The sequence below is a fragment of the Pinus tabuliformis genome, chromosome 7, assembly GCF_031772625.1.
Source record: "Pinus tabuliformis cultivar Carrire ecotype Pingquan chromosome 7, CPIR1, whole genome shotgun sequence".
NCBI lineage: Eukaryota > Viridiplantae > Streptophyta > Pinopsida > Pinales > Pinaceae > Pinus > Pinus tabuliformis.
Genome location: NC_142293.1, coordinates 1824503691 through 1824529117, shown reverse-complemented (window position 1 = coordinate 1824529117; position 25427 = coordinate 1824503691). Strand labels below are relative to the sequence as shown.

Below are 25427 nucleotides of genomic sequence, written 5' to 3'. Positions count from 1 at the left end.
TTGAATGCATTTGAGTATTTTATGTTTTGGTTTGCTTATTACGCTGTATGCAAAGATAATGATATTATGCATCATTCGGATTCGGATGAAATGAAATTGGGGTTTAAGAAGGCTTCCCGGTCTCGTTTCGAGAAATGGGTGTCTTCTCTGCATAGTTTGCATGGTAGCCATGACAATGGAAGGCCTGTGAAGTTCAATTCTAGCCCTTATTTGCATCTTCTGAATTTGTATCTATACAAATTTGTTCCTATATCTGATTTTTGTGCTCCCAGTGTGTCTGTACATCATTTTTTTGAGGAGAATCCATCGATATTTTCTCGCGCCGAGTTTGTTGTTCATACCTTTGTACAGTTTTGGTTAGTGAATGACGATTTTTCGCCCTTACCTTCATGGGTTTGCCAGTCTTTTGGTATTTTGTTACCTGTTAATAATCGATATCATAGGTATGGTCTCCCCAGTGTAAAAATCACAGAGGCTGTGAAAATACTGGTCAATTATGTAAGCAGTACTTTGTGTTTTTCTCAAGAAGAGTTGAATTCTGGATGGAGAGCTGCATCACAAATGGATACCTTGAGATTGAGGTCATTTTCCTTGCCACGGAGTAGTTTGGTTGTGCCTGCTACATGGTCCCTTCTGTTACAGAGGCCTTTGTACAGGTTTATATTACGAGCTTTCAGTTATTGGCCAGTAGGTGCTTGTCTGAAGAAGGCTACACACATTATTGATCTATGGTTGGATTATTTACAGCCTTGGAATATTGGTGAAGAAGGCGAAATGATGCCCGCTCTCGAAGAGGATCATTATTTGGAGGCAGAGAATAAGATGCTTAGGGACAGGGATCAACGATTGTCTCCACTTTCAGGTAGCTTGCCTCAAAAGCAAAAGACTGGTACTGATTCTGTGGGATCATTAGTAAAAAGAAGCACGAAAGAAAGTTGTTATGGATATAATGATCATTGGCAAAACTATGTTCTGGCTAATTATCCTTTTTATAGCTCTCTTGTTGTTCAGTTTCTTGTATTTTCCCACAAGTTCGTGCACATCAATACCAAGGCAGTTCTTCAGATGACTCACAAGGTGCATTGCTCTTTCCTTTATTCTATTATGTCTTATTGATAATAGCAAGGAATAGATGAATAAACTTTGACACTTCAAGCAAGACCCCATGTTTATTTAAAGCAAGATCCAATGGTGGATTAAGGGTACTTATTTCAAGGTAGGATCAACAATTAGGATTATTATACCTAGGTTTTGTATCTAGAAAATTCAGGCATGAGGAATTTACTTTTGGAAGTGTGAAAATCAATTAGTTGGAACTTCCTCTTGCATGGGAATAATCACATAGCAGGAAAGGAGAAAAAGTGTTGTCCAGATCCGAATGTAGATTGCTGCCTTTTAAATATTGAATTTGCCTTGCTGTCAGTGCTATATTAACAGAAAAATTCAACATTAACAACAAATGATCCATTCCTGATAGATTAAGTTATGAGCAGTCTTCATGCATGTAAATGTAGGCTTGAATTTGATATAATTGTTTATTAGTTTAACAGACAAAAAATGTCCTTGGTTTATTTTATAGGCGTTTAAACTATCTTTCTTATTTTGCACTCAAATGCTTTGTATGTGAAAATTACGTCGTGTTATTGAAACTTAATTTGGTTGTTAATTCAACAAACAAATAATTGTCTATGGTTTAAATTAGAGACATTTAGATTACCGTCTATTTTTTGGATCTCAAATGCTTTGTGTCTGAAAAATACCTATCCAACTTATTATTTTATGTTGACAAATTCATTGTAGTTTAAATAGTTGTAGACAAGATTTCCAATCAAATAGCTAAGCACACCATCTATTTACAGTCTTTTGTGGAGGGTCATTTCCATAAATTATCATGTCTATTGCTCGAGAAACAATGGGTAAATTCAGCCTGATGTCATTGCACTGAAGTTACTTCTATTTGATAATTCAGCGAGCAATTTATATGCTTCATGTTTTGGACGAGTTCTGCAAAGAAGGATTGAGTTTTGCATTTTACATCTGATAGGTACTTCGCTAACTTTGTATAATGGGCATAGATATTGAATGGATATGGACAAACTTGTGATCCCAACCCAAACCTGGTTTGACTATGCAATTTTGAAGAAAATGTTTTTTGGTATATTCTTATGCACTGTCAAGGGTTCTCAACACAAATTGGGAGTGATCATGTTTGCTGTCTTTATAGTATAATTGGGCTAGGAGGCTCATTTTACAGCCCAGTGTGAACGTGATGTGTAAGTATGTCCGTGCTCAACTTGGACTCTAGAGTTGACATGTGTCCCTCTTAAAATAAAAATAAAATATTCTCTAAATAGAAAAGTAATGTTGGCTAAAATAAAAAAGAAAAAAAGAATATGCTATACATGTTTAATTAGTTATCCATTTGACCTATAATATAATTTCATGTAAAGTAATTAGAAGTAAAAAAAATTATGCGAGTAAGATGTTTAAACCTTATACTTTTCAAAAAATAAGTTAACACTTTATATAAATAAATTACTTGAAGATCTATATTAATAACTTGTGTGAGAGCCTGGAAGCGGAGAAAGCTCATCTCCTAGATGTCTTTGAGAAGAATGGTTACAATAGGCACCTAGGTCGAAAAGCCTTCCTCAGGGCCAAGAAGGAGCCTTCAATCCGGAGAGTCCCTAAAGACCATATCATAGGTGTGAACCTTCCTTACATCCAAGGGACCACAGATAGGATTGCGAGGGTTCTGAGAAAGTACGATGTGCCCGCAACTTTTAGACCTCTCCGCACTATCCGTAGCTCCCTCAGGTCTGTGAAAGACCCTATTGACCCTAAGGACATGAAAGGCGTCTATGTCATTCCCTGTTCCTGTGGGACCCTTATATTGGTGAGACTGGTCGCTCTATCAATCAACGGATTAGCGAGCATGCGGCAGACTTAAGACATGGTAGGACCAAGTCCTCAGCCCTGGCTGAGCATGCGGGGAAGACTAGGCACCATGTCTGTATAGAAGATGCTCAAGTCATTGCCAAAGTTGCACAGTTTCACCATCGTAAATTTAGAGAGGCCCTGGAGATTGAGAAAAGGCCGATCAATCTTAATAGGGATGATGGCTGGAAGATTAGCAGTTGCTGGGTCCCAGCCTTATCTTCCTAGCCTCCTCATCCCCCTTTTGTTAGGTCTTAGGGTTTCTGTCTTCCCTCTCCTCGTACTCTGTTTTTGACGGGTTTGTCATGGAGTACAAGAGTTAGTAATTTGTTATTTCAGGCTGATTTTGTTATTATCCTTATCCCAGGGGTTAATTAATATTAGATTAGATTCTTTGCATTAATAAAAAAAAAAATTAATTCTTCAACCCCTTGTTATTTCCTTTAACTGATTTCATTATATTGAATTAATAAAGACCCCCCTTTTTTAAACCTTATATGTAATAACATAGTTGAATTTAATAATAATGTTAGAGATTGATTAATGGATATGAATTACTATATTCATTATAAGACGTTATGATTGGAAATAGATGATATTGAGTTAATGGATAGACTTTTATTAACATGCACTTGAATTATGATATTTACAATATTATAATTATAAATTAATAAGTGAATATAGATTATCTAATAAACTTAAATTATTATATGAACTTATTAATTTTATTTCGAATGGGCCTTCACATTTAAATAATTAATAAAAATGATTTATTTTACCTTTGGTCCATTAATTTTAATAATTATTATTAAATAATTACATAGTTACCTATTGTAACTATAAGAATAATAGTGACTTAATACTATTTATTATATTTAGGAATAATAATAAATATTGTTATGATTTATGTAGTTTACCATTATTTAGTTTACCCTAATTTATTAATATCTAATGAAACATTGGACCCTTTGATTTAAACAATTATTATTAAATAAATACGCAGTTACCTATTGTAACTAAATTCTAAGGATAATAGTAATTTAATACCATTTACTTGGTTTTAAATAATTTTAAATATAGGTTATTTAATAAATATGAAGATGTATTGACCATTATATTTAAAAACAATAGATTTATTCAATTAACTTATATTAATAATAAAATCAGGGGTTTGACTTTGATCCTCTGGTTAAAATTAGCCGTTGCAATAGAGCCGTTGGAGTCTCTGCACACTCTATTTAATCAAGCTAAGCCAGATCAGTTCTTCAACTTGTCCTGACGATGAACCACACTTGTTGGTTCGAAACGCGTCGACAAAAGATTAATTATGTGATTTCGCCGAAGATTATCTAAACAATGTTATGGATCACAGAAGTCTAAATTCCTTAACTTGTGTGAATATCAACTTATGTGAATCCGTGCTTAAGATGGATCCATGCTGGTAAATCATAATGCTTTTCTGACCAAAAAATGTCTTGAATGTGTGTAGTAAGACTTGAAGATCTATATCAATAACTTATGTGAATATCAACTTATGTGAATCCGTGCTTAAGATGGATCCATGCTGGTAAATCATAATGATTTTCTGACCAAAAAATGTCCTGAATGTGTGTAGTAAGTCTGTTGCTTTCAAAGAAAATTGAAGTCCTAAGTTTCTCAAATCTTTCCCTATAACTGTTTGGATAATGTTGATATGCCAATAGTCGGCATTCGTAATCCATTCTCAAGTCACATAAGAAGTGAGTGCAACTCAATGTTACTTAGGTGGATCATGGTTGGGTGGGCAGTGGTCTTGCCTGAAACCTTGCGTTTCCTGCCAAGTTTGATGATTGTTTTTTAATGTCTTATTGAAAATGTTCCTGGATTTCAATATTTCACTGTTTTAGCTTGATCTTCTAACAAGTTCACTTCTTTGATAACGGTAGTAGTTGGTGGTTATTATTTCTAATTTGTTTCTTTTATCCAGATAGAAACAATACTTGAAATCCAATTTACATTCGTGCATTTTCGTTGTATATTCATGATCACTTTAATTTTCAACAGGTTTGGTATTTGGCTGAGATTTATGTCAGTTTATATTGGAGTTCATAGTACATGTATAATTTTGTTTGTTAATGTATTTTCTGACAAGTATATCAAATGGGATTCAAAAGGGTGGACTGTGGTTATTCACAATTGAATTTCCATGCGTATTTCATTGTATCATTAGAACTGAGATATGTAATGGCAATAACATCTTTTTCTGAACGTGTCCTTTGCAGTGTTACCTCTATTCTTTGCTTTTCCAGAAAACCGGTTTTATAATTTGTTAAAGTCTGTTGTATTCTAATGTAATATTTTGTTTTCATCTGTAGGTATTAAGTGTTTTGGTATCTTCAAAAGAGCTATTGTGTCTTATTCGAAGCATAGATTCGACATACAATGATGTGAAGTCGGGAAGTGCGCCATGCTGTTTTGACAGTTTGCATAAGGTTGTGCCTGCCATCCGAGAGCAGCTACAGGTCTTCCCTCTATGACCTATATATTGTTCTGACGTAGGCTACCTTATCCAATGCACCATTTTTAAAAAGGTTTTGTTTGGAAAATGCCTCATTATATTAAGATGTTTCTTTGTGACTACTACAGGACTGGGAGGGTGATTTATCAAATTTTGAGAAAGGCAGTGAAATTACTCACTCTCCTTCGCAAAAAGAAACACCGATGTTGCAACTTTTCAGCACCAGTGATAGTGGAGGCCATCAAATGCTAAAGGTAAGTTTTGTGAATAGTTTCTCTTTATCTCTTTCTTTTTGCAAGACTCATTTGGTTGATGGATAGGTTTATAATTTATTCTGCCCGTACATCAAAATTGGAACCTTACAAAGATAATTCCTTACAAACATTAATTCAACAAAATTTTTATTTATGCCATTATAAGGAGGTAACTGCATCAGTAATTGTTTATATTAATTTTCCCAGAGAAAGGTGTTCCCTTAACTTGCCCACATATTAACTATTCCAAGTGAGGAAGTTGGTACATTGTCAGAGTGATGGAATCCCCCTTTCTCCCTCCTTTCCCTGTATTTTTTTTTCTGGGTGAGGAATGGAATTGACTTCTAGTTGAAATACCAGCTGGTAACTGGATAGAACTACTTGGGAATAGATCCTGTAACCTCCCTGGGTATTATGCCTTCTGTAGAAAGGGTTGTGCAAACTGAGCTATACTATTGCGCTAAGTGTTCATTACATATGTACAAACATGAAATCAATCACTATCTTTATTGGGATTTTCTATAACTAAAATGGAAATGAATTCTATAAATCTTCCATACAAAAGGTTGGAATGACTTTAAAGCTCAAGTAGCTGGACATTATTTTCTTCAAGAGGAGAGCTGTGTTGGAGTAGATTATTCCTCAATTTTTTGACCACACTACAGAGCTCATCTTCAGGGTATAATTGAAGTTTGATTAAATTTGGGCTTGATAAGAACATACTTTTGAAGTTTGATTAAATTTGGGCTTGATAAGAACATACTTTTAAAAAATTGATTTCTGATTAATCTTAGCTGGATAATAACCTAGTTGTGATTTAATTTTGCTAGTTGGAAAATAATCTGCCATGGTCTGGATCTTCAACTTGTCCTGACGATGAACCACACTTGTTGGTTTGGAACGCATCGACAAATGATTTATGATGTGATTTATGCCGAAAAATCTTCTCAATAATTGAGTTTCTAAACTTTATAGATGATTTTTATTTTTTATTTTTGGGAAGGGGTGGGGAGGTAATTTAAAGGCCTTTTATTAACTGTTGATGATCACATATGATCCAACCTTCTGTATGCCTCTGGTCTGCCACTAGGGAAACCGGACCATTGGCAATACAGGAGGTCTGCTGTCCAAAAATATACATTTTAAAAAAATATACTGAGTTCTAAAAAAGCCTACAGTGCCTTGGCTTAACAGCCACAAAATATAACACATAATCCTACTATAATAGTAAAGATAGAAAACATAAATTTTCATGAGGAGACTAGGAGGTGGAAACCTCCACATCTATGGGTGCTTGATCACCTGGACTATCTAGATGAGTTGGGCCTTTTCCATGCAGTAAGACTGCTTTTATCCTTGTCAAATGCTTGTCCATGGCTTTAAATTCCAACTGCATCATGTTCATCATCATCAGAATTTTGTTTTTAGTGTCATTTTTGGAAAGGAGTACCCTTCCCTGCAGCTGTCTAGTTGTAATGGGACTGGTACATCTACTCTTGATAGATGACCTTTCAGCAATGAAGCAGTGATACCTCTCAAATTTCCATTGCCATTTTCCTACCCTCAAATGCTAGTTCCAACTCACACGGCAATTGATGAGCTTTCGGGGTTATGTATGCCCTGAGGAGGCCCTGCTGCAGATAGAATCCACCTTAGAAGTGCGTGCCCCGGCCAACTGAGGAGTAAGGACTTGACGAGAGCAAGAAAATAAAGAGACCTGAGTAGGAGCTGATCCCAAGAGGAGGGTAGCCCAAGATGGTCTGGTCCCTCTCTCACACCACACCTCGACAAAGCCTCACACCACCATAAACAAAACCAGAAAAACCATAAAGCAGCAAGGAATAACAGAGGATGCCCTGGATTCAGCATAATCAGATAGAAACTGCCATTCATGAATAACATTTACCATCATGAAACAACACAATGTGCCTTTGCAAAGCTTCCCAAATCTAAACTGAGACCTTGCAAAGATTGCTTTTCTCATGCGAGGAGTTTGGTGGAGAGTAAAAGCATCATCTGAGATAATGAAGGGACGTACAACTGTGTACACATTCTCATGAAGTGGTGTGGTGGGCACATCTACCTTGCTGGGGTTAGATGAAGTTAATTTGATGTAAAGCATCAAAGAGGAAACATGACATCAATGACTAGTTAAATGTGTTGTTTAGAAGTTAGACAAGGTTAGAGAAGGTTATATTGAAATTTCACATTGGGTTGGCCTATACTTCTACCCCTTTTTTGGTTTCTTCTCTTTCTTCAGCTTTTATTTGTTTACGCAGAGGAGAATTTGCATGTTTGCAAAATGATGCTTTCAGAAACATCTTCATCCATCTGACAAATCTATAATTTCTCCATAAGTATACAAAAATGGTGAGGAGTGCAGAGTTCCTAAACTACTGGTCTGTCTGATCTTTTGCTGTTAAAACTTAAAGTTAGCTCTAAGAGTCTAAACAAAACAATTTGATAGTTAATTTTGTATGAATTGAAACTTTTGTGTCTACCTTAGATAAAATTTTACTTTGAAGCACATCGTTGTAGATTATACAACCTTTAGGCATACATATTTTCTTGATTATCTCTTCTATTTTTTGCCTCACACCAGATACTTCTAATTGATTTATTCCAAAGTGTGTTTCCATCAATAGTATCAATAGATTTTCGTATAGGGGACCTTGCTAAAAAGATCTTGCATTCTGTCCCTCGTACCTTATTTAAGAAATGCCACCCATTTCCAATGGAGTAGAGGCCACTTGTTTTCATTTTTATCTCTCCAAAGGATGTTTCTAATGATGCTCTCTAGATATTGTATAATTGTAGCAGGGGCCATTAGAATGTTGCTTTGATAGAGGGATATCTGATAGGATTGGCCAGTGTCCAGTCTCTTGCCGTATGTTTCAAACTTGACAGGTAAATAGGATAGGCCAATGGGATTGCTAACTTCATCAGTGTTGATGAGGTAGGGATGTAAAGATTGCCCTATCTCTTCTATTTAAGAAAAGCCCCATCTCTTGTCCGTCATGCCCGTGGGGGAAGTTCAGTTTAGGTTTCAGCTTATTGTATAATACCAGTGTCCAGTCACTTGCCTTATGCTTCAAACTTGATAGATAAATAGGATGGGCCAATGGGATTGCTAACTTCGTCAGTGTTGATATAAGGTAGAGGCGTGAAGGTTGCCCCTGATAGAGGATATTACAAGTAGAGGAAGGTTCTCAACATGGCATTACTAAGTGATTGCATCCATCTAGAATTTGAAGAATTATATATTTTTGCTTGTCTCTGCATTAGATATGTCTACTAAATGCTTCCAGTTAATGGGGCATTGATTTGAGCATTCAATATATTTTTATTCTTTATCAAAGTATTCTTTTGTTGTATTTGTATTTTTCAATTTATGCCTTACGGCGTTTCCTTTGCAACATCTGGTGCAAATGCTAGTATATCTTACCTCATTTTATGGTTAACATTGTATAACAAAAACATGCGTTGTGTTATGTAATTAATACTAACATGTAATATTGATTTTTTTTGTCAGAATGCTATAGGTAATGATTGCCAAGACGATGATCCAAATTATGTTCAACATATATCAGGAGATGATGAGGATGAGGATGAGGATGATGGTGGTGAAGGAGGAGATGATGATGATAGTTGCGGTGTTGGTGATGATGTGGATCAGAGTAATGAGGATGGTCAAGATGATCATGAGGATGATCTTGGTGGTGGTAGCTAGGCATGCACATGCATTGTTTTTTTTGAAGAAATTATTGTGTAGAATGACATTGTTATGTTTAGATGGGTGTTGTGAATTTACCCTATATCAATGAGACATTTTGATTTTGTAAGCATACGATGAGTTTGATTTATGTATGTTGTTAATTTATCGTAGAATAACGATATTCATGAAATATTTTGATTTGTTAATCATATTTGAATTTTACTTGTTTTGATTAAAAATAATACTGATTTTATTAGTATTATGTTGTTATTTTATACATGTTTTGAAAATTGTTAATGACACATTGTTATTTTTTTGGATGGATGTTGTCAATTTCTCTTAAATTTCTTTACAAATGATTTTGAATTGTGATATCTGCTTTAATGATATTTAGAAACTATCATATATTTCACTATGAATCTATAAAGGGGGTCATATATGTAAAGAAAAATATACTCTATATAAGAAGTCAAATGCGGATGTAACCATGGATGCAAAATTGAAAGTAAAATTGGATGTTAAACTAGGAATTAATACAAAATGCAAACAATTGACATACAAAGTGTTTTAAATTAGAAGTGAAAAATTGTGCAATAGTTGACACAAAGAAGGGAACAAAACATGGCATACAAAAGGATATCAAATTGGGCAATAACAAGGACACATAAATGGGCACCAAATTAGATGCAAAAAAGACAACAACTAGATGTAAAATAAGATGCAAAGTTGAGCGTTAAAAAGAAGCAAAAAACGTTACAAATTAATATGCCAAATGATGATGCAAATAATGATGTAAATTTGGGATGCAAACTTGGGTGCAAAAAAGGAAAAAAAAAATGTAAGAAAGACATAAAACAAGATGCAAAATGGGGCTGAAAAAAGGTGAAACCAAGGATGCCATATTGGATGTAAAAAATGATTCCTAATCACATGCAAATTTAGGCTCGAACTCAGACACAAAATTATATGCAAATGTGGACACAAAATGAGGCAAAAAAAGATGCAAATTTGGATGGTGAAAACGATGTAAAACTAGACACCAAAAAAAATGCAAAATTGGATGAAAAAGTCGGTGTAAATAATGGTGCAACATTGGACACAAGTAGACACAAAAAATGGTGCAAAAAGGGACTTAAAATAGCTTAAAATTGGATGCAAAACTTGGTGCAAAAACAAATACAAAAGTAGACGTAAAAAATGGCTCTAAATTGAATGTACCATTAGACACAAAATAAGATGCAAAGGTGGACACAACACATGACTCAACATAAGATGCAAATATAAATGCAAATTTGGATGCTCAAAATGATGTAACATTAGATGCAAGAGATGGTGTTAAAAATGATGCAAAATTGGATGAAACAAATGACGCAAAATATGGTGCAAAATGAGATGGGAAAAATAGAGACAAATCAAACGTAAATGTGGATGTAAAAAATGGTCCAAAAAAAGATGCAAAAATGGGCACAAAAATGGATGCAAAATTTGGTGCTAAATCAAATTCAACACATGGTGCAAAGATAGGCACCAAAGCTGGTGCAAAAATAGAAGCAAAAACTAGTGTAAGACTAGATACAAAATCTGGCGTAAGACTAGATGCAAAAACTGACACAAAATGGATGCATAAAAAGACGTTAAATTGGATTCAAAATACAGTGTAAACTTGATGCAAATGATGGTGCAAAAATGGAAGCAAAGAATGACACAAAATAGGAAGCAAAAGAGAATGAAAAATAGATGCAAAAAATGACACAAAACTAGAAGCAAAACCTGTCATAAAATAAGATCCAAATCTTGGTTCAAAATTTGACGCAAAAAATGATGCATAGTTTGGTGTAAAAAATGATGCAAAATCTAGCGTGAAAAAGGATGCAAAATCAGGTGCAAAAAAGGACGCTTTAAAAATTGTACAATAGAGCCAGATTTAGCGCCAGGTTGCTCATCACAATTACAAACAAAATGCACTAAAATCTGGCGCTAAATCTGGCGCAAATCGTTGGTTTTGTTGTAGTGAATTGATGAGGTCAAGAATAAGGTTGTAATATATTCCCCCTATTATGCTATGTTAGAAGATAAGTCGATGGTAAAAACACATTATGACATTGTAATTTTTATAGTATTTATAGGAATGATCTAAATAACAAGAATCCAACTAGGAATTGTAATTGTTCAACCAATATTATATATCATCCTTGATGTAGGAATACCTATTCTTGGTACAAGAGATAAAAAAGAATGGCTGCCAACACAATACATTGTGGATCCATGAAATGAAAAGGAAAGACATGACCACGAAGCAATGCATTGTGGGTGCTTTCCATCAAGAAAGAGATCATTACAAGGAGTAAATATAATGCAGACCTATGTCATAGTATACATCAATAATACATTCGACATGAATGCTAATACCCCAAGTACTCTTGAAAATTCATATTATAGTGAAATACTCCATCGTAGCTTAAGAGGTGTATCACATATGAGTGAGATGACCCCAAGCCAAAATTCTTTGTCCCAACCTTGATGTTATGATTCTATTTCATGTGAATAGATGAGATAGTGTTAAGAAAGGTATAAATCACATGATTATAAACTTCATTAATGTATATCATTAACATATGTGAGGGGACCCACCAATGATGGAAATGAACCCCAATGTACCTAACACAACCTATAAAGTGTGAATAGAGTAGACAATGTTGAAAATTTGTAGACTTTATTGATATAGAGACTATGAGGTAAGCCAATTGTTGATCATGAGGAAACCTACCACTACCAAATGCAGTCTCCAAGGTACTAGCTAGTTTCTATATGCACTTCCCACATAATAAGTTGATGTGTATAAGAAGACATTTTTCAAAGGAGGACCTTTATGTATCTCCCATTACCTAAAATAAAACATAAAGTGAGTGATGATGTGAAGAGATAGAGCCACTTATTACAATTGATATAGGGATGCTTGACATTGAAGGTCAAAACAATTGTAAATGAATGACTCGTGCTTAAACATCACTTGAACATATTATGCATGACATAAGAATATATTGGAAATATTTACTAACAATAACCATGTAATATCATGCAAAATGCACGAGGAATTGAACCATGCTTTATAATTATTGGAAGAGTAACTTATTGAAGGTGTAAATGAGTCATATCTATGGCATGCCTCCAATCGAAGCTATAACAAATTTGTAGGAAAATAATGAAAATATGTGTGATGTTCAAGATGATGTGACTAACATTTTCCACTTACTGATGTGGATTTCAATGATCCCACAACTCTTTTTCTAATATCTCCTTCGTTGATTAATGGACACTAAGGATAAAATAAGTAAACTCAATAGTGTGATTTTTATTCAATTTTAATGAGCCTAAAAAGGAGGTAAATGCATCCTCAATGGGATGCATTCTTCATTGTCTAATGAGATAGAAGCAGAGTTAGTATTTTTATTCAAATGGTGTCTTTTTTGTGAGGTTTTAAAAATCTTGAAAAGGAGGTAAAACGATCATCAATATCCTTCTTATTTTTTTATTAGCACAAGAAATGTGGAAGAGTGAGTTGATTTCCTTTTAATTTTTAATGAGCATAAGAAGGAAAAAAAGGAAACTTGTCATGGACAAATGAGTGGTAAATAGATATGCATCTAGTTCCATATTGATGGAACTAGGCTAAGCGAAGTGACGCAAAGAAGCTATAAGGTAAACCCATTAATTGTAGTAATCTATTTAGGAATGGTAAGGGCACAAAATGGAGGAAAAACTAATTTAAATTTCAATAAGCCATGTGTGGCTACAATAATGGCTAGTGATAGAAAAGAAAATACCAACATAGTAGTAGGGAATTATAATTTAGCATTCATACACACATACAACCATTTGACAAAATAGAAATTTTGGAAACCTCCTTGGGATATGGACAGGATATAGATAAAGCGATAATAATGAGGATCAACTACATGCCATGCTAGGTTTATTGGAGGGTTCGTAGACAACTAAATGCCAGAGAATGGGCACCAAAATGGAAATTGGGTGCTAATCTAAGATTTCCATGAAGAGTAGGTAGCTACCATACAAGTTACAACATGAAAAATGAGAATGGCTAATTACATATCATAGAGGGGTTGATCCTAAGGCACATTGATGCTAACATATATGGTCAATAATATAATTAAATAGATGGAGATAAAACTACCCCTAGATTCGGGTATTAAGTAAAATGTGCATAATTAATAATGGATGTCGCACATAATCATTGTTTCTAAGTTATATCCATTAAGGGAATTTTGAGATTAAAAATGGGTTTGAAACTGAAAATTGTACTAACAAAATCAACTTTAGAAGAAACAATAGGATTCAAGATGATGATACCATCCCTTATGGTAAATATTTTTAGAGGGAAAATAAGGCAACTATTTTTTTAACCATCTTTAAAACTTATATCCTTATATGTTTACTCAAATTTCAAGTGTGAGAAATTGTTCGAAGCAAAATTGGATTTGACATCCAACCAGTACCCACTCTACATACTTTTCAGTAGATCAATAGTGAAAAGAAATAAAAATAAATGAAAAAACGTATTATTTCAAGAAACATATTTTTCATGTATTTTATTTCTTTCTATCTATTGATACACTAAAAAATATGCAGAGTGAGGATTCACTAGATGTAGAATCTAATTCTGCATCCAATGATTTCCCTCACTTGAAATTCGAGCAAACGTTTAAGGAGTTAATTCAAAAATACAATTAAGAAAAGTATTTCTCTTTATTTTCCTTTAAAAAATCATAGCTATTGTTTATTATTTTCCTTAGAAGGCATATTTTAGATCTAAAAACTCCCATAATGTCTGTAAAATAGTTAATATAGGTATACAATTTCATATTAATGTCCATGAAGTCTCATAAAAATAGAAGAGAAAAGCATGAAAAAATGAATGGAAAAGTAAAAATACATTGCCTTAATGTGAACAAGGACTTTTTCAAGCCACTTCCCATGGTAAAGAATCTATTTGAGGGAAAAAGAAACATTTTCACATTGAAATTTGGAGATTTAACCTACTCAAAGAAACATCCCCTACTTTTCCAACTAGTCTAGATCCAGGGAGATTTAGAGAATCATTCATCATTGTACTAGTTCTAGGTTTAGCTCTTGCACTCTTCCTCAATGTGCTTGTCTTTTTTGTTGTTAGCCTCTAATATTGGGATTGGGGCTACCTTGATTGCATTGCACAACTTCATCACTCTTATGTAAACCATCTAGAAGAAGTATTAATGGGATGATCACTCTATCCCTTTTAGTGTAGAGTGATGATATAGTGTAATCCTAGATCTACATGAATTTCTGTAGTGAATTGAAATTTTGGCTATTTAAAATAGTTCATTACTTTGTTATTATAGGATTTCCAACCATGATTGAGTGAAGAAAAATGGAGGATGAGGAATGTGACTTGGTTTCTCTTTGCCATATGTATACTCTAAATACATTGCAATATTGTGGGATCCTAAGTTTCTTCTAGATGCAAAACATGAAGTATAAATTTCCCTTACTACAATTATTTATCGGGGTTTTGGATCTTGTCAACCAATAATTCATGGTCTAAGAACGAATATTAAACCTAAAGATTGAGGATATATAATTCCTTACTAGGCTATGGATGCAAAGAGCCCCAATAGTGGTTTGAAGAGGGAAAAGAGGTGGAAAGGAGATATAAATACTTTTTTTCCTTGGCTTTGTTAGGAGACAGAGGGAGTGAGAGTGATTTTTGAGGTTTTCCTTTGTTAAAAGTTACCCAAAAGATCGGATTCCCATAGGGGATTTTAATTAAAATTTAAAGAGTTCTAGAGACCCGAGGTCACGGTATTGTGCGGTCAGCTAGGAATATTTTTATGTTTTTCTCCTTTGTAATCATTCCACTGTATTAAAGCTTCCCCTTACAATTTTAATTGGGATTTGATCCCATTGGTTTGAAGGAAGCACCTTTTAAAGGGACCAACTCCTAGAGGGATCTTCCCTGAGATTTGAATCAAACACTATGAATAACCATTTTTGACATGATATAGTGAATGAGAGGATGTGGAGAAAAAGACAATCATCTCTACAGGAGTTACCTTACATTACAACACTTTAGATTTCCTTGTTACTTATTTATGTTTTGACTTAATTTACATTCCTACAAGAGAAGAGTACAGTTTGATTTCCTTGCAAGTATAATTCAGTTCCATTCTTTGCAAAGTAGTATATTCTTCATTTCCTACAACTCTACTTTTTGAAAATTTTACTTTTTTGCAAACTTTATTTCTAGTGGTGTTGGCTTGAGGGGGCCTGACCCAGGTTCAGAGTTAATTAGCCAAACAAATCCCTATACTACTGGCCCTTTTGGCAACAACGCTTGGAGTGCGGATTGAGATCTCACCCAAAGCAGTATGGGGGGATGTTGGAACCAAGTTTTTGCACCCTTGAGATGTCTGAGGGGTCAATTTAGTCCAACTATGAATACCTTCATGCAAGTTGCTTTGTTATGAAACCAGCTCACAAAAATATAGAAAAGAGAGATCCATGCCTTAGAATTCAGCCTCTTCGAGGGGGCAACCTTTTACATTACATGAATGAGAAATTCTTGGATGATTCAAATGACAAAACCTCCTTTCTATATAAAGGAGTCTAAGGAGTCACAATATAACCCATCCGACCTAACAATAATAATATAAAGCCACAAAAATAACAATAGATGGATTCCATGGGGCACAACAATATTAATAAGGGATACAACTACAATAGTAATGGGGTAATCACTAGTATTATAGGGACCCAACATGCCCCTCTCCTTCAAAAAAGTGTTGTCCTCAATGCTTCAGTAGTTCTGGATGCTTCTGTATAAAATTATCATCCTCCCATGTGGAATCTTCAGCGGAGAAGTTCTTCCACTTGATAAGATACTCTGAAATCGATCGATTTCGTAACTGTCAAGTTCTTGTTTCTGTGACTGCTTTTGGTTCCAATATAATTTTTCCTTCCTCGTCAAGTTCTGGAAATATTGTTTTAACTGGGAGCTTGTCGCCTATAAACTTCCTTAAACATGAAACATGGAAAACTGGGTGCAATCAAGAAGTTGTAGGAAGCTCCAATTTGTATGCCATAGTACCAATCTTTTGCAATGCCTTGTATGGACCATAATACTTTGGTAATAATTTATTATCCTTCTTAGCTTGCTTGAGGGACATTTTCTTATATGTTTGTAGCCGTAGGAATACCCAATCACCTACATCAAAACTTCTTTCGCTGCGATGTTTATCTGCCTGTTGTTTCGTTCTATTTTGTGCCAACACAAGGTTATCCTTTAAGAGTTGGAGGACATGTTGTTGATGTTCGATGTGATGTTCCACTTCTTGAACCTAAGAATTTTCTCTTAAATAAGATGTGATGGATGGCGGCTGATATCCATAAAGTGCCATAAATGGGGTCATTTTTGTTGTTGTATGGAAGGAAGTGTTATACCACCATTCAGCCAGAGGCAACCATTTGACCCATTGTGTCTGTTTATCAGATACAAAGCAACGAAGATATCCTTCCAAACATTTGTTTACTATCTCAGTTTGCCCATCAGATTGAGGATGATAAGATGAGCTATGAGCTAACTGAGTACCAAGACAAGAAAATAATTTTGTCCAAAAATTTCCAGTGAAAATGGGATCTGTGTCACTTACAATAATCTTTAGGTTTCCATGTAGCTTTTGAATTGTTTCCATAAATGCAGTAGAAACTGTAATGGCTTTAAAAAGTGTACATATTTGGTAAGTCTGTCAATTACCACCATGATGAAACTCTTTCCCTCAGACTTGGGTAAACCTGTGATAAAATCCATTGAAACCTCCTCCCAACGATTGTTTGGAATGGATAAAGGTTGTAATAGACCCGGTGTCTTAATTGTTTCAACTTTATTTTATTGGCAAACCAAACATTCCGCCACAAACTTTTGAATATCTGATTTAAGGCCCTCCCAAAAAAAATCCTTCTTAACCCTGTGGTAATTTTTTAAAAATCCTGAGTGCCTTCCTAAAGGAGAAGTGTGCAATTCCATAAGAATCTTTTTTTTAGCTGGGAATTCTTACAGAGGTATAAGCGATCTTTGTACCATAACGAATCATTTTTCCAGCTAAATGTATCAAACGTATTGGATTCTTGTTGTAACTTTTGAATAAGTGCCCACACTTCTTCATCATTCTTCCATTCCTCCCTTGCTTTGTTTATCCATTACACAACAATGCTTCCACATCGTCATCCTTTCTTGAGAGTGCATCTTCCACCACATTTTCCTTCACTTTGTTGTACATGATTTCAAAGTCATAACCCAACATCTTTGTGACCCACTATTGTTGCTCTTCAGAGGATAATCTTTGTTCTAAAAATTATTTAAGGCTATCATGATCCGTTTTTACCTTGAAGTGTCTTCCCATTAGGTAGGGTCCCCATTTCTTAAGTGCATGGAGTATTGCCAACATTTCCTTCTCATAAATAGCTTTGTGTAAAAACTTTCCCTTGATTGGATGACTTTCAAAAGCAATGGGTCTTTCATCTTGCATTAAAACAACACCAATTCCATTTCCTAAAGCATCACATTCCACAATAAAGGTTTTTGTGAAGTCTGGTGTAGCTAAGACCGGTGCTTGGCACATTGCCTCTTTAAGATGCTTGAAGGCCTTTGTTGCTTCTGGAGTCCATGAAAATGCATCTTTCTTCAATAATTTTGTTAGAGTCTATGCAATCATGATTAACATTTCTTTTGTTCTCATCATGAGTTTCCTTTACTACCCTTTCACCATTAGTGACCATTTCTTGTAGCAACTTATTCATATTTATCTTCAATTCTTCCATCTTATCATCCATGCCATCAATTTTAGCTTCCATGCCATTCATCTTAGCTTCCATGCCATCCATCTTAGCTTCTACACCTTTCTTTAAACAATCCATCTTAGCTTCTACACCTTTCTTTAAACCATCCATCTTAGCTTCTACATCTTTCCTTAAACCATCCATCTTAGATTTTGTTGCTTTTTGTGCAAGTGACACTTGTTGCACTTGGTCTCGTAATTTTGATATATCATATTGCATTCCTTCCTCTTATTCATAAGTCATGCTAGAGCTTTCAGGTTGCTTACTAGGTGTTTTCATTTTCTTTCCTCGGGGCATCAATTACTGATTCAAATTAATTTTTCAAACCAAGCTTATGCAAAGATTTAAAAAAAAACTACACACCTTTTTTCACTTTGTAGAAGCTTGATATTGAATTTGATGTGTCTCTGCCATTTTAGATCATCCTGTTCTGAAATTGAGATCTGTAGTAGCCCTCTGTGTCCTCTTTCCAATGCCACTAGTCTGATCCAAGTTGGATTCTCCAAGGAAGAGATAGGCACAATCTCCCAAGATGACCTGATTATAGACTAGTTTAGTAGAGCGAACTTGTACGATATGCCATGAGTCACTGTTTCAACTTTTGGATCTGAAAAAGATATAAAAGAAACTAAAGTCCATCTGCTTTCTGTATCTTCTGACGAAATTTCAATCTGATGCTCAGAGAGAAAGTTATCATGATTTTCCCCAGGTCACCTGTTTGGAATGTAATTCAGGAGTCTGCAAAAATACCAACTTCCTCATATCATATCTCTGCAAGTATAGTGTGAAAAGCTCTGAAATTCGGACCCAAGATTTAGCGTGATTGCTTTTCAAATGGGTTTTTTTCTTAGCTTCCAAAACGTTTCAAAAAAAACTTTATAGCGAAAATTCCACGATGACCTGTTTGGAGCAGCGAAACCCTAGAATCCAAAGCTCTGATACCAAATGTTATGAAACCAGCTCACAAAAAGATAGAAAAGAGAGATCCACACCTTAGATTTCAGCCTCTTCGAGGGGGCAACCTCCTTTACATTACATAAATGAGCAATTCTTGGATGATTCAAATGACAAAACCTCCTTTCTTTATATAGGAGTCTAAGGAGTCACAATATAACCCAGCCGACCTAACAATAATAATATAAAGCCACAAAATAACAATAGACGGATTCTATGGGGCATAGTAATAACAATATGGGGACAATAGGGCCACAACAATATTAATAACGGATACAACTACAATAGTAATGGGGTAATCACTAGTATTATAGGGACCCAACACGCTTCTCGCATTATCCTAACCTGCGAGGCCTTCGTGATCTGTTATAATCACCTTCGCACAGCCCTCACCAGGGGCTGAGGTGATTTCGCGCTGCTAGGGCAGAGTTTTGCACTACTTCCCCAAGTTACACCGCGTATCTTAGAGTTTAATCACCTTCGCACAGCCCTCACCAGGGGCTGAGGTGATTTCGCGCTGCTAGGGCAGAGTTTTGCACTACTTCCCCAAGTTACACCGCGTATCTTACTTTTCTTCTTATAATAGTTAGTTATCTTCGAGTAAACAGATACTTTATCTTATATTCACCTTATCAACACATTCATTTAATTTCGTGCATCATATAAACAATAGAAATGCAATTTATATACAATACACTCAATGTACAAAACAGGAAAACGATACACATAAATGATGTAAAACTTCTCTTTATTACTTCTCCAAAGGTTACAGACTCGACTTGCCCTATGCACTCAGCTGCAGGGGTCCGCACACTAAGATGTAGACTACTAGGCCTCTGTGCAGTGATCTACAGAGCCTTCTCCTACTCTACAACCCACACACTCGACTCTACACTTAGATAAGACTAAATTCTCCATCTATTGCTTCCACTTCTCCTTCCCGGGTAATTTACAACTTAGAGCCTCGCTCTATTTATACCATCCCATGGTCGGCGGACCATGGGTAGATTCCTAAAGCCAACATTACATTACAAAAATGAGGGTGGACAACCCTATGACTCATTTACAATCTTCGTGCTCTGCGCCCACAAAACATGTAGTCTTTACATCAAATTTGGTGAAAATCTGGGCTTTAACCCCCAAAACTTTCCTTCAGGGATCCTGTGCCCAACAGCCCCCAACACAAACATCGTGACTCACCCTCGAGTCACTTTGTCGATGCAGAGATCTTAGCGCAGAGACCTCCCAACTCTGTCTGAATTGCTACAAGATTGGCAGCGCACTGAGCAGCTGCCTGTTGTATCTCCTGCACGCGTTGTTCAGAGATTGTTGTAGCTGAACTACTTCCTTGTATCTGCTCCTACGTTCCCTGCATCTACATGAGCTTGGCTTCGATCAAGTCCGTAATGATGAATGGATCCTCAATCGAAGGTTGGACATGTACCTTCAAAACTGCTTCTTTATGTCACGTTGTGTCTACCTGCTCCTTAAGTGTTTTGGCCTGTTGCATTTGTGCGAGCCTCTAAGTAAGGGCCACCGTTTGCACGGTCCCTTTTATATCATCATACTGTTGTTGCAGCTTTTGTGCCTCTATTTCTAAGTGTTGTATGGCTGGGTCTTCCTGCAGAGTGGTGAGGACCTCGAATGACTCTTCTAACATTTTGGTGCAGTTGTTCACTCTACTGTTGATCTCCTCCATCCCCGATGTAATGGCATTAGCGTGTTGTTCTCTTACCTCATGAGGAGTTGAAGGCAACGCCTTCAATTGTAGCGTTTTTATCTAAAGGTTTAGCTCCAGTTGAACCCTAGCCATCTCTTCTCATGCCTCGTGCACCCCTACTACTAACCTATGGATGCGAGCCTCTAGTCGTGCCTTTTTTAGGATGGTCAATTCAGGGACCATCTAGCAGGCCTCCTCAACCACCTGCACCATTTTCCGGTTCTGTGCCTCTACCTCGTCACATTGCAGGCTTAGTTCTTCCATATTAATTTTCTACTCACTCAACACCTGTAGTGCGCAGCCCTCCCTAGCCCGCAGTTCTACACTCACTCCATCCTGCAGGACATAGAATGTTTCCTAATGGAACGTAGCCATGTTGATCCCTATTCACTTCAATGCACTGACCGTAGGCCTGTCGCCCTCATTCTTTGTAACCAGTACCCCCTATGGCAATGCTATGGTGTTGGTCATGTGGGTGCCCAACATTTCCTCAGTCGTGGCCATTCTTACTGCAAAGCTGGTCAACAGAGTACCAGCCTGAGGAGTGCACACCTGCAACTCCTATATTTGCACCCAGAGAGCCCCCAACAAAATCTAATTCTCCTTTGCGAGATGCTAGAGGGCCTTCGTAGTGACGTCACACACCATCTCCCTAATATCACAGAGATTCCTTCGATGAGGGTGATCAGGTTGAAAAGTCTTAGAAGCTTTTAGATTCTTTCGCAGCCCCACCTACTCTCTCGGGCGCTGGCGCTTCAACTTTGTGGATGTTATTTCTGGGTCCGCGCCACCTTCCTCTATCTAGGGCTCTTCCTCGCGTGATGACGACTTATGGCCTTTGCGCTCCTTCTCTACTGCCTATTGTTGTTCTGTGGCTTCCTTCTATTGTTCTGTTGCCTCCTTCATGGTTTCCCGCACCTCCTTTGCCTTTGCTGCTACTACCTCTTTTCTTCAATTCTCTACCAACTGCACCATCCGTATTTTTTCCAACTCCTTCTTTCGCTGTGTAGCAAACTTTTCTGTTTCCATCACGGAGATGGCTAGAGTGCACAACTCCACTAGTCATGACTCAAGCACGGTGAATATAACATCGTCCGTGGTCAGGTATGACAATTCATTCCACTTCTTCGTGGGGTCCTTGTGCACCTTGATGTACACGTGATGAAAGTCTGCCTTGAACTCTGCGAAGCTTTGTAGACTATTATAGACACTGAGCAATAACCACGGCTTGCGGTTAATCCCCATTTTGATTTTCATTTCCATGAACACCCAAAATATCTTGCTATCTCAGATCCTTTGTGCATCTTTAGTGGCCCACAGCGAAGCGTACTTCGTTGCCTCCAAAATATCCCATGCAATTGTGGGGAACTAGTTGTCCTCAGGAAAATCCCAAGCTACCAGCACTATGGATAGCAGAAGCCATGCATAGTGGAAGGTCTTCCCCTATTCCTATGCCTTGCGGAAATTCTCCAGGAACTCCTTGCACAATTACTTCGACCAATTAAACTGGACACCCTCTACACACTACACGGCAAGTGCTACCACCGACGCGGGCACCTCATTCTTGCGGAAATCCCACATAACCTTGCCAGCCAATATTTGGGTCGCAACTTTGACTGCCTTATTGTTGATACTAGAGATCGTGTACCCTCTCTTCTTCTTCTCCAGCTTGAATTTTGCCTTCATGGCCTCCATAATGGCCAAGTTGGTGCTCTTACCCTTTGAAATATCCACTGGGTCCTCCCCCTTGCAAGGGAGTCAGGTAATTCTATGAATCAGGTGGTACGTGATGGGGATGGGCTCCTCCATCCATAAACACCCATCATGCACTAGGCAGAGTAACTGCCTGATGACAGAGATAGTTACCGGGGTTTGATGGTAATGTAGCACCCAGAGTAGGTTCAACAACCCTGATTTCTCTACTCCGCGCAACCACTTTTGCGGCTCCAAATCTATGATTGCCACCACAATGTTTCTCTTCGGCTTCGTGAGCTGCACAGTTGCCAAGTGTGGGAGCTTTTTGTGGTTCGTGAGATCCCAGTCTTGAAAATTTAGACTCAGCACCCATTCCAAGTGTGCTCCTTCAAAAATGATATCGTCAGGTAGCAGCAGATTCTGTAGAGAGCTCTTGCTCTCATCTAGGTCCTTGGGCACCCTTGCCTCTCCCTTACACAAAGGAACATACGCAAGTAGCCTGGTAAGAGGGTCAGCGTCCTCGGTTTCCACCTCCATGTCTTCATCCTCCTCCTCTTCAATAAGGATTTCCTCAAGGTCTTTCTCCTCCTCATCAGTTTCTAGATTAACTGCTTTCCCCTTTTCTTCCATGGTTAGTTTAGTTCGCAACAGATTTCTAGGGGACATACACATCGGGACCATGGGTTTCTTATCTTTCTTAGGTCTCGGCATGCATGGTGATTTAGGTATTTCCATGATGATCTCAATGCTCATAGGGGCATCTCCTATTATCATGGCCTACGCGGCCTCTTCAATGGTCATTTTGCTAATATCCATGGCTTCCTCTAGTGTGGTCATATTGTTGTTCCAAAAATCTCTCAACAACTCAGGTAAGTTCTCAAACAACACCTTTGACTTCAAAACATCAAATAGATCTAGGTTCATAGATCTCTTCGTGTGAAATAGCTCAATTCTCAAATGGCCAAGTGTTGTTTGCTAGGTATCCCTTTGCAATTTATACCGCCTTTTGAATTTGAATTTGACCATTCCCCCCAAATCTGGTTCATTAATTCTCCCTTGACAGTATATTTTCCCAAATCTAGCCCATAAAGCTTGCCTTAAATGCCTGCCACCCACTCTATTTAGTCTCAAACCAAGAATCACATCATGAATAGTGACTATAACGATCACTTTCCAGCCAACCCATGCAGCAGCGCAGCTACACTTGTGTTGTCACAGACCTTGTGACACTTTTCTCCTGCGTGCAGTCCTGTCATTGCGTAGCTATTGGGCAAAGTATTTTATAGTCCCACACCTCCTTTCAACTGCCCGGAGTGCTAATACTATGTTTCCCATGGCTAGTTAGGTGGTCAGGCCACCTGTATACAGCTTCAATTGACCATCAATCACTTTTCCTAGGAAAATTCCACCTTTTAACTTTACTATCTACATCATGCACTTTACCATCTACATCGTGCCACCATTGGTGATCCCTTTAGTAATATATGGCCCGATCCAAGGCATCACACTGACCAACTCTCAGCGATAGCCCCTAAATTTGTTAGTGGAACCGTGCGCCTCCTGTCTTATCACCAAGGCCTTTTTATCAAGAAATTCCTTCTTTATTCCTTCCTCAAGCTTGTTGACTTCTTCTTCTGTCATGGCGCTTTTCACCCTTAATCAAACTTTTTCCTTCATGAGTTCTTGGAGCCTAAGATCACCTTGTTGGATCTCTTCATTAGGTCCCAAGCGTTCTTCTTCATTCAGCTGTGTGATCCCTTCTTCCAAGGCTCCACGATCCATCATATCCATGGGTGCTGCTATGCGTGAACTAGCCATGATAGACTCCATAGGCATTACAACATTCGCTCCATAGGCCAGCCTAGAAGGCATCTATTCTGGCAGTTTCTTGCACATCTCCCTATAAGCCCATAAAACTGCTAGTACGTTCAGGACCCAATCAATTCATTGCGCATTATATACCTTGTTCAGTGCTCCACACACCCCGTTAAATTCTTCCGCATGGATAACCTTCTGTGCGCTTGTTCTCTCCACACCCTGTTGTTCCAAATTGAGGAACCATTCATACATTTCCCCCCCTACACATTCTTATTGACTGTATCTCCCAATGTGAAGTTCATGTGCATTTGTGTAGGTTGTTTTCCATATGTCGGCATCCACTTTGCTAGATGTGCGTGCGGTTTACCCTGCCCATGTAATTTATCTGTCAATCACACTCTAGGCTTCCCAAACTGCATGCGCATCATTCTTCTGCATTCGTGCCAGTCCTCAAAGCTTCCTCTGTGCATACCCCACTGCCTTGCGGGCGTAGTGCAATACCCAATTCAAGGCCTAGAAATTTTGCTTTTCCGCCACCTCCCTTTCAAACTTATCTAGGAAAGTATCTACCTCACTTAACCCATCATAAGTAAGAATATCCCTCACTTCTATTGATATGCAGCGTGGCGATCTTGTCATCATATTACAGTTTAGCATGGTTACCTTATGTAACCAGTTTTTCCATCACTCTATCTCCTCATCTGAATCTGAAGTACAAGAGCTTTCACGCTGCCATGAGATCCATTCGTCCATGGCGGGAATTACCCAATATTGCTCTCACAAGGTTATTTTGTAGACGTAGTCCAAATCATCATCGCTCTCACAGTCGCACACCGGCTCCATGTAGCACGATCCCTCATTAGGGTCTAAGGGTATAACTACGCGAAAAAACTTCTCCTCAAAAATCATCTTACGCTTCCTCAGATTAATCACCCTGTTCATGTCAGT

At 37.2% G+C, this 25427-nt stretch overlaps 1 protein-coding gene across 1 annotated transcript; it reads left to right on the top strand.

Annotated features, from left to right (window-relative positions):
* The first annotated feature begins 66 nt into the window (after positions 1-66).
* On the top strand, positions 67-9536 carry LOC149255676 (uncharacterized). The gene is made up of 4 exons (XM_089455111.1): positions 67-1077; positions 5292-5438; positions 5563-5688; positions 9221-9536. The coding sequence occupies exons 1-4, from the start codon at positions 67-69 to the stop codon at positions 9416-9418; spliced, it is 1482 nt and encodes a 493-aa protein (XP_089311237.1). The 3' UTR covers positions 9419-9536.
* Positions 9537-25427: the final 15891 nt, after the last annotated feature.

Coding starts and splice junctions, on each gene's coding strand:
- LOC149255676 (XM_089455111.1), top strand. CDS start 67: ATGCATCATTCGGATTCGGATGAAATGAAATTGGGGTTTAAGAAGGCT. Junction 1,078..5,291: donor TTCTTCAGATGACTCACAAG/GTGCATTGCTCT, acceptor TTTCATCTGTAG/GTATTAAGTGTTTTGGTATC. Junction 5,689..9,220: donor GAGGCCATCAAATGCTAAAG/GTAAGTTTTGTG, acceptor TTTTTTTGTCAG/AATGCTATAGGTAATGATTG.